Source organism: Electrona antarctica (assembly GCF_951216825.1).
Source record: "Electrona antarctica genome assembly, chromosome: 14".
NCBI classification, from domain to species: domain Eukaryota; kingdom Metazoa; phylum Chordata; class Actinopteri; order Myctophiformes; family Myctophidae; genus Electrona; species Electrona antarctica.
The window spans coordinates 45,703,590-45,714,358 of NC_136795.1; the positions used below are offsets into that span (position 1 = coordinate 45,703,590).

General features: G+C 41.2%; 1 protein-coding gene across 1 annotated transcript; it reads left to right on the forward strand.

Annotated features, from left to right (window-relative positions):
* The first annotated feature begins 1,436 nt into the window (after nt 1-1,436).
* cdk9 (cyclin-dependent kinase 9 (CDC2-related kinase)) lies at nt 1,437-7,320 on the forward strand. Its single transcript, XM_079520071.1, has 8 exons — nt 1,437-1,595; nt 1,687-1,800; nt 2,462-2,543; nt 3,176-3,266; nt 4,100-4,266; nt 4,717-4,888; nt 5,587-5,735; nt 6,401-7,320. Exons 1-8 carry the CDS (start codon nt 1,525-1,527, stop codon nt 6,764-6,766), a joined length of 1,212 nt encoding a protein of 403 aa, XP_079376197.1. The 5' UTR covers nt 1,437-1,524; the 3' UTR covers nt 6,767-7,320.
* Nucleotides 7,321-10,769: the final 3,449 nt, after the last annotated feature.

Sequence of the window (10,769 nt, forward strand, 5' to 3'; positions counted from 1 at the left end):
TGTCCAGTCACTCTTCCAGTTTTTTCCCTGTATTTACATACCTGTAGTATCCATGCACTGAACAACAGTGGTGTCACATTTCTTTACTTAAGTAAAAGTATCAATACTGCAACGTAGAGACACTCAAGTAATAAGTAAAATTCCTGTAATCAAACTCTAAATATACACTGTTGCAGCTGCATATCCGTTCTGCAGAGAGGGGAGGATTCCTGATTAATTGTTTTCCCCCCTCCCCTTGATAATGTGGTAAACTATTGATAAACTATTTACAAAAAATAGAACGTTGTGGAATAATTGGGCCGTTATTGGACCAATATGCAATGGCACCTTTATCTTAATGGACCGCTGGGTGGCACTATCGTCCGTAAAAAGGTTGGAACCGCTAGGCTTTGACAGGGGAGTCGGGGACACGATGTGAGCTTGTAGATCTGCTATTTTCAAATAGCCGATGCATATTGATAGCTGATAGCTCTCTCTTGGCCTTAGGTCGCTTCTTTTGGTGCTCGTTATCATAGATATGTGAACATTGACTAGCAGTGGTGTCAATACAGTGTAGACCCATAGTTCTCAAAGTGGGGTCTGGGGACAGGGGACCCCCAGGGGTCCTTGAGGGTTTCCAGGGAGTCCCCAGCTAAAATTATAGTTTGAAACCAAATGGACCCTTATGGGTCTGTAACTCAAATAAGAGGCTTCCATTGTGGTCTGTCAACCATTAGTTGATATATAGGGTGCGTTTGGATATAGGCACACTGAGTCCACTGCCAATACTTAAACTAATAGGCAAATGTGCTCCCGGTGCGCATTTGAATCTGAACGCACCCATAGGCTATGGGGAAATGCACTCACTACCTTATTCTTTTTTTTAAACCTGGAAGAAACTTGTCATAAGACAGTGGTTCTGGGGACCATAAGTGGTCCTTGAGGGGGTTCCAGGTGGTCCCCAGCTAAATGAGGATAATGTTGGTTGGTAACCTAATGGACCCTTAATAAGGGTCCCTTATCGATGTCTTAAGACTTAGTGTATATTTTACATTCTCAAGAGTGTATCTGTGAAGTCTACACTTATTGGCGAATGTAGAAGATTTTTTATGTTGATCATTTGCCTGTTATCTCTCCTATGATACCACATTAATACAACATGGAATTGTGGACATTGGACAAAATCTTATCCAATGATAACAGTTTTGAGTCTGAAAGGCTTAGGTCAAGGCTGAATAAATAATGAACCTTGATAGTATGAAAAAAAGGTTAAAACCTTCCCCAAGATATTGGAAACGGATTATTGTATTTATTTATTCTAATCAAAGATCCTCAACAGACAAGATACTCCTGGTTCAAACCTTGCCATTCGTCAAGGCTAGGGGGGCCACTTCCGGGCTCTTAACGGGGCGGGGTCACCCTTACGTATACGTCTACAGGAAATGACTAGAGGTTGGATCGTCTTGTTTTCATCGACCGTCTTTTGTCCCGGTCTAATCCATTCCATCCAGCCGTTCTGCTGCCTTCTCCCTGGACAAACACAAGATGCAGCGAGGAGAGAAAGCCGCATCCAACGCCGCTGCCGCCGCCACCACCGCAGCAGCGGCGGCTGAAAAGTATGAATTTTGTCGCATTAATAATGTCCTTAACCTCAAATTGCATCCAAATGTTGAATATTAACATGTCTTATGTGATCTCCCTCTCTAGGCCCGACCGGGAGGCCGCCATCATGTCCAAGTACTACGATGGCGTTGAGTTCCCTTTCTGTGACGAGTTCTCCAAATATGAGAAACTCGCTAAAATTGGCCAAGGAACGTTCGGGTAAGAGTTGTGACACGTCCATCGCACCCATGTCTGTGCAGTTACACTGTAAACATATGTGTTGGGCTACTAGCTGCTGCTATTGTGCTATACTGCTAGCATGTTTTGCTATCCAGAGTAAACATGGCGCCTGTAACGGATACTACGGAACGCCACAGTGCTCAGTACACGGCAGACCTACAAGCTCATCATGAGAGCTTGTATACTATCTGCTAGCATGCTCACAGTATGCAACACCAGCCTACGTATAAATTAGGCTTAACCGTAAAACAAAAAAACATGATATTGACGATATTCGGGGGCTATTTTGCTATTACGTCTGATGTTTGTTGTTGGGGAAACAAACGCGGCGCCGCGGTCTCCAAGGCTAGTTGTTGGATGGGGTATTTTTGAGAAGAACATGTGTACTGCAATTGCATGCATGCATCGGTGTTGTGGATTATACTTTCTGTTGTGTATGATTTGTATGCATCCTTTAATGAACATCTATCATTTGTGCTCCCTCCGATACTGCCATCTAGTGGGGACTTCGATAATCACATAAATGTAATAAAAGCTATTTTGCCATAAGTTACTTTAACATTTTAATGAAACTGCTGTGTGGAAATGATGAACAAAAGATGCCCATTGCAAGATTTGTTGATTTTTTTTTCTTCCACAGGGAAGTCTTCAAAGCAAAACACAGGCAGACGGGGGAGAAAGTTGCACTGAAGAAAGTTTTGATGGAAAATGAGAAAGAAGGGGTAAGAGTAAGGGACAATTCACTGTACCTAGGAAGAGTGGGCGTAGAACATGCTGGAGCTTTTAACCTCTTTCCCAGTTGTATATATTCAGGAGATAAAGCCTGGGAAGCTAGGCTCTAACCAGAAAAACTAGAAGTGCAGGACTAATTGTTGTCATTTTACCAGAACTTCTTGTACAGCTTTGGATAGACTTTCTTTGATGGTAGTTATGGTCCAGGTTGGCTTGAGTCTGGGGGCAGAACCACGTCTTTGTCATACTGACCGTGGGCAAACATAATTATACAGTGAGTCTTCATGTTGAAACATGTTGACTTTTTAATCTTTAATAAATACCCTGATTTTTTTATTTATTTACCTTTTGTGGTGAGCACTTGTTTATAATCCCGTTAATCCTTGAAGCAGTAGTTTACATACATTTAGTAGTAGTTTTATACATTTTAGCCAAATATCCACCGTCTTTCGTGAGATTTGCAAGATCTACTTAAATTGTATAGCCAGTAGCCACCTAGCCCTGATCTCTCTATCAGTAGTTCTGTGTTCCATGAGCAGCACTGTATTTCTATTTATTTGCTGTAAATCTGTGATCTCTGCATAATCTTTATTTTACACACATTGTGGCTACTTTTCCACAGTTCCCCATCACCGCTCTGCGGGAGATAAAGATACTACAGCTGCTTAAACATGAGAATGTGGTTAATCTAATTGAGATCTGTCGAACCAAAGGTGAGTCTCAGTCAACAAACCGGTTTCACCTCTTAACCCATTTTGGGCGGGAACCCCTTTTGGTGTTAGCATTATGTTATGCTTTAGCTATTGAAAAATAGCAGATCTACAAGCTCATAGCGCGCCACCGAGTGGCGCGCTACGAGCTTGTAGGTCTATGTTTCTATGTCGACTGACATAGAAACATAGCTTTTCCAGAAAACTGTCAGGATGTAGAAGACATTTTTAGAATCTGATCTCAGGTCAAAATGGGTTAATATTGAAACTAGGGATGGACACATTTTTTAAAATCCAGATCCAGTGTTTCCCCTATGCATTATTTTGTGGCGGGCCACCACAGTAGGAGGCCGCGAATAGACCAAAAAGGGCAAATAAAACTGCAAAAACGCCCACTGCACGAGCATGCATGCGTTAATTCTCCCCCCACACTATCAGCTTCTTATCAGAAACAGTGCACCCATATATATGCGACAAGGTGCGGCAAGATGCTTCTTAGAGCAGGAGTCTCTTCCTGGTTTTTAAACAGCTGGTGGATGGGAATTGCCACTTGCGTGCGGCTGCAACTTGTAGCGAGGGCAGCGCGTTCCAATAGCAACGCACATCTGGGTGCACTCAAACACTGCAGATTACATAAAAGTCGTCTGGATCTGCACCCAGAATCACTGTTACCGTATAACATACAAGTGTATGGTAAACTCTACTCTACAATAAACTTGTATTGCAATTAATCGGTTATCAGATATCGTTATAATTTAAATATTGTCTAAAGCTCTAATGATGCAGTTAATAGTGTTATTATTATTATAGCTATTTTTCTATATTCTTTTCCCCAGCTACTCAGTTCAACCGCTACAAAGGCAGCATCTACCTGGTGTTTGATTTCTGCGAACATGACTTGGCAGGTCTTTTAAGTAATGCCAATGTTAAATTCACCCTGGCTGAGATCAAGAAGGTCATGCAGATGCTTCTCAATGGCCTGTACTATATTCACAGAAACAAGGTGAGTTTTGGCTCCGACTGAGCATCGACTGTTGACCGAAGGAAAGTGTAATAGACAACACTGACAGTGATTGATTGTAGCTTTGTGTATTTAAAAGTGTTACCACGTAGTTGCATATATTGTGTGTGTGTGTACATCAGTGGCAAATCACAAATGTGTGGGGAATATTAATTGGCATTATGACTAAATTGGAATAAGAGAAGGGGTACAATTGATTTGCCAGAGTAAACAATTATAAATACTATAATCATCCCACGGCTTAGACTATTAGGACCATAGAGCAGTCCGTTCCAAATGTTGTTGTAATTTTTGCTCACAACAGAAGTTAACACTTCAACTTTGGGCCAAAGACTGCATAAGCACAAATAAAATATAAGTAACTAATTATTGCTGAGTGTCTAAACAATACTGTCATTAATACTGTATATCGTTGTCATTGTGCTGATTCAGATCCTCCACAGAGACATGAAGGCAGCCAATGTGCTCATCACCAGAGACGGGGTTTTGAAATTGGCAGACTTTGGCTTAGCGAGGGCCTTTAGTCTAGCCAAAAACAGCCAGGGTAATCGATACACCAACCGCGTGGTCACCCTGTGGTACAGACCCCCAGAACTGCTACTAGGTAAGAGACATTTTTCCCCTTCAGTATAAATAGTTGTGGCTGGATGTTTCTAACTGGGAAATGGTCCAGGCGTTGACACTTAGGTCTCAGAGGCACTTGCCCGAAAAGTAAAAACAAAAATGTTCTTTGTAAAATGAGGTAAAATTTGAATTACCGTTCACTAGGCCGTACGATAAAAAATCACCAATTTCTATGCCAAATACCTAGCTATGAATTACTATGGGTTCACACTTGATAATTTATCATTTTAAGTGTAGCAACAGTGAAAACGGCACGTCATAGGTAAACGGTGCTCTTATTTTCATTTCACAGACCAGACGGCAGAGCGCTCTGGCCACGTTCAGGTGTTTTATATTTTGTGTCGGGCAACCTGAAAGCAGACTCCACCTGCCCCAAAGTTTTATTTACCTGCCAGGGGCAACCCTTAGTGTCAACGCCTGTGGTCATGTAATGCAGCATGTAGTGCACAAGAGACTTATTTCCTGTAGTCAATATAAAGGTAATTGCTAAAGGTAACCGTGAATCCTTATTTTCTTGGACTTTTACAACTTATTATTTACCACTAATGCCCAAAACAGGGAGGTCTGTTTTAATGTGGTCTAAGGGTCTTTGATGCAGTTGTTCAGCTAAGGTTAAATGTGTGCGGTCAACTAGTGCTATAGTTCTAGTTTGCATTTTAAATTTTTCCCCCCCGGTAGGTGAGCGAGACTATGGGCCACCTATTGACCTGTGGGGTGCAGGCTGCATTATGGCTGAAATGTGGACCAGGAGTCCCATCATGCAGGGGAACACGGAGCAACACCAGCTGACTCTTATAAGCCAGCTCTGTGGCTCCATCACTGCTGAGGTAAGATACATATGGGGCGACTATGGATTATGAGGTTTGAGTATAAGATTGATTAGAGTTGCGTTTTCTTTGTCATTTGACTAGGTCATTTAGCATAGGAATGCTGTAACTTCATATTTGTAAATATTGTCTGTTAACGCAAATGTGGCGATACTGCACCACTGTCTCCCAATTTCCCTGCTTCAAATTTGAATATAGGAAAACAAAATATAATACTACATTATGAATGAGAAGAGGGTAAAATAGAGTAGAATACTAGAATAGACTTCACTGTTCCCAGATGACGGTGAAGTATAATTTAAGCCTTTTTTAATTTTTTTGCAGGCTCACAGCTTCAAAAGGTTGAACCACTGACATAGCATACTAAAACAGATTCTAAAAACACCCTCTAAAACCTGCACAAGAGTTCTATAAAAGTGCTATACCTTTGAGTAAAGGAGGTAAGAAGGTGGCAAACTTTAAAGAGGGTCCAAGGCAGCTCCAAGTTGAAAACTTAACTGAAGATTTCTGAAAACCTTCAAATTCTTATTCCAAAAGAATAATAATTTATGATGCTACGTTTATAGCAACAACAAATGAGACACGGAGGTAGCTCCCGGATTGAAAGGTATAACAACATATATGTTGCAACAGCTCTAAAATACATTCTTGTTTTGTATTTTTAGGTGTGGCCTGGCGTGGACAAGAAATACGAGCTGTACCAGAAAATGGAACTACCCAAAGGGCAGAAGAGGAAAGTCAAAGATCGGCTCAAGGCCTACGTCAAGGACCCGTATGCTCTGGATCTAATAGACAAACTCCTGGTTCTAGACCCGGCCCAGCGGACGGACAGTGACGATGCACTCAACCACGACTTCTTCTGGTCTGACCCCATGCCATCTGACCTGAAGAACATGCTCTCCACCCACAATACCTCCATGTTTGAATATTTGGCCCCACCTAGACGGAGGGGCCACATGCCCCAGCAGCAGCCCAACCAGAACAGAAACCCAGCCACCACAAGCCAGACTGAATTTGATCGTGTGTTCTGAAGGAATGACGAGGAGAGGCTACAGACTAGGCTAGAAGGTTGGATGGTTGGGACCTTTGTTCAAGCTGCAAGCAGCTAACTGTTATCTTGTAGTTGCACACTGAAAATTTGCAGATTCACAAGATCAATTTTCACTTGGGAGATCTATTTTCGCTTGGGAGACCACTGCTTAACTAAGTAGAAATTAAGCTTGTACAGTTGAGGCGAGCTGTGGAATTGAATCCAGTTTGAGGCTGTGCAACTGCAAACTACTAGAGAGCATTCCCCTCACCTGTGTTGTTCAGTGCCTTGACCAGGCTCTTTGGGTTTCTGCACAATCTGGAGAATTATTCTTTGCAAGCAACCACCAACTTTTTTTTAACATGTTCTCTTTTACAGGATTTGGAAGGATATCAAGACTTAGAAAGTCTGCTGGAATCCCTTTGTTTTGTTAAATGTTGTGCTGCTTTCATACCATGACGGTGATTTGTTTGTTTTGTTAAATTTTGTGCTGCTTTCATACCATGACGGTGATTTGTTTTTATTTGTTAAAAAATAAAGCTGTTGTGTCAGCGATCTGGTCTTTGGCAATATGTTTTAACATATCGTTGCTGTCGGCATGAAACCCTGGATCTCAAACATTTAATTATAAAAAAATAATACAAATACAACCTCAATGTGTCAACACGTGAGCTTATGCCATTTTCACTACTGTTGTGTGAGACTCTTGTTTGACGAAAGGACATTAATTTACCAAATTGCCCAAATTCGTTTTTTTGAAATACCGGTATGAATTTGTTTTACAGACACTTTTTTATTTTGTATTTTTATACAGCTGGTAACACTACTAAAAATATATATTAACTAGAAAAAGTGCCCTTCCGGGCACAGGTCTCCACCAGGAGGATAGGAGTGTGTGTGATGTTTGGCAAAATGTTTAGGAGGATTTTTTTTCCTTCATTTTGTTGAGGAAATGCAGAGCCAGATCACTCATAGCATCTCTGAGGATAGAATTCTGGATGAGCAGGACATGTGCAGCATTTTGTACAAAACGGGCCACTCCTGAAAACTTTGGAAGGCAATCTTAGCCAATCAGTGTACAATCTGAGAAATCCAACAGACTCGTCTTGATCACATGACTACAGAGATCATGTGTACCGATTTGAGGCATTTTGTTCCAAAAATGTGTTTTGCAAAAATCAACCTGTTGGTGGCGCTATAACAGGCCAATGTGAAAAGGGTGCGATATATTCCTCAGCCTAGTAAGAAAATGTGTGAAAGATTTCACGTAAATTGCATGCTGCGTTCATGATTTGAGGCTATTGTTCAAAACTGGGCAATCTTGCAAACTGTGAAAGCCAATTATAGGCAATTAGGATGGAATATGAAATATCAGACAGATCCGACTTGAGCACATGACCATAGAGATACTGTGTAACTATTTGTGAGATTTTTGGACAGAATCTGGAGGAGTAATATCAAAAAATGTGTTTTACAAAAGTCGGCCTCCTGGTGGCGCTATAAAAGGCAGATGCGGAAAATGCAGGTAAAAGGTTTGTCCTTGGCCTCTAGGGAGTGTGCATGCAACGTTTCACGCAGATCGGTGCAGTTTTAGGTAAAAAAAATGTGAAAAGCTGCCTCATGGTGGGGCTATAACAGGCCATTCTGGAAAATGTGGGGCAGAGGTTCATCGTTGGCATCCAGGGAGTGTGTGTGCAAAGTTTGGCATCGACCGGGTTAACGGTGCCGGAGATTAGCTGTTCACAGACGGACGGAAGGACGGACACACACACGGACGGAGTGCAAAACATACTCTCTCCCCATGCCTTCGGCCTGGTGGAGACAATAATCATACTGACTACTTTGTCTCATTAGCCCAATCTTACTATGCAAACCAAGATGCTTAAATATGTTCATAGTAATTCTACTACTGCAACATAAATATAATTTTTAGTAGTAGTTGGGGTGTCATGTCCTTTTGAATGCATTTTTTTGCCATTAGCGAACAAATGTGTCCTAATGGCAAACTGCATTCAAATGTGTAACCACTGTCTTCATGTGAAGGCAGATGTTTGTCATGGGGAGCTTAGTGGAATACAATACAAATGCTAATGGCTAATTCAGTGTATTTACACTACAGTATCTTGCCATGGCCTGTTAGACATTAAACATTTACATTTGATCCCTAATCCGTTTCTTCAGGCAAACCTCGCATCGTGACTTAACCCATTAAAACCAGGAAAGCATTTGATTTTAGCCATATTTTATACTTATATTTTATAATAGCCAATGGCTATTCAAGAATTTGCAGACATACAAGGTATTACAAGCCCATAGCACGTGTTGTGCTATGAGCTTGTAGATCTGCTTTCTTGTGAAAAGGTGCATGTTTAGTTCCCGGAAAGAGACCAAATAAATCTTTTGGGTCTCGAGCTAAAACGTTTGGGAAATTGCTCTCTACATATTGTGCCATCACAGGTCCGTTCGTCACACCCAGGTTGCCTGTTGCTGCACCACTGTAACTGTCATGTAGTCACTTGGCATGGCTCTGTGGAAGCCTATTGGTTTGTGTGTTTGGCAAACTGCTGGACCGAAGTTTGTCTTGGAAAAGTGTAGGGATGCACCGAAAGGGAAATTATTGGCCGAAACCGAATACCGAATATAGGAAACGGATGGCCGAAAACCGAATACCGAAAATCCGAATATGATTAATATTATATATCTTTTTCCCCCTACCATTGCTGTCATGGCCGCACCTTAAAGCTACCTGATTTATGGCAAAAGGAATGGTTATGGCAAAACTTAATTTAAATAATAATCACTTATGGGTCCATAAAACATTTATTCAGCTCTTTTGAATGCATTAATTGCATACACTATTCGGTGATATATTTTCTGCCTGTTTGGGCCGAAACTGAATAGGCAGAAAATTTATTTTTAGCCATTTTCTGCTGAATATGTTCTGTGGCCGAATATTCGGTGCATCACTAGAAAGGTGATTTGATACAATATTTACTCATGAAATTTGTCCTCCCATGTTCAACTCGATAGAACTAAACTGAAAGACAAGTGCACTGGGCATCCATTCAATGGACCATGTTCACCTCTGTTGTGGGTATGGTGTTTAAATGGCTGCTGTGACACTGCTGCCATTGAAACGGCTGAAGGTGATATCATTCATTGTTAAACTATAAGTAACTATCCGCAATGTGGAAAAAATCGGCTAGTGTAAAGAATGGAGATTATAAATGTATAGGCCTATTGTATTATTCACTTGAGACTGGGGCAAAGATTCACCTTTCAGCACAATGACCAGAGGTACACTGGACTGGACAGTGGACATGCTTCTGAATGAGTGAAATGTGCCATTGAACATACATGGAAAAACCTGGAGATTGGCACACTGCATGCCATTGCCAATACACCTCATCCATTGTTTCAGTGGACTTGAAGATGCTTTAAGGTAGATATTCTTGAGATCAATAAAGGGAAGGGTCTCCCTAGGGTCCCCCCCCCCCCCATTAAACGATATCAGCCCTACTACCCTAAACACGTAATTGTCCATTCATATTGTGTAAACTGTACTTTGCATCGCCTTCATTCATTCAGTTTGTTGCTGTTGCTACAAATGGTCACTAGATGTCACCAGATAGCAATTTGATGAGCAAGCATAATAAACCATAAACATGAGGCACATTGTTTTGTTTGGTTTTAAAGTTTCTAATGTATTAATTACAGTATTACTTTTCAAATAAAGATGACTTTGTAGGCTACACAGAACCTGGTTTGAGGGAATTGTTCATTCAATCTTAAAAGTATAAATGTCAACTTTTTCTACAGTAGAAAAACTGAGTATGGTCTATTAGTATAGTATCACTTTACCACTTTTCAACCCATCAGCATTGGTCCTCACTAATGTTCATGATAAAATGTCTTTGTCTCATGGGAGGGCTGTGGGCAGCTCAGAAACCCGTCTACCAGTGATATCATCGATGGGGCATCCAAGCTAATAGAAATGGCCGTCT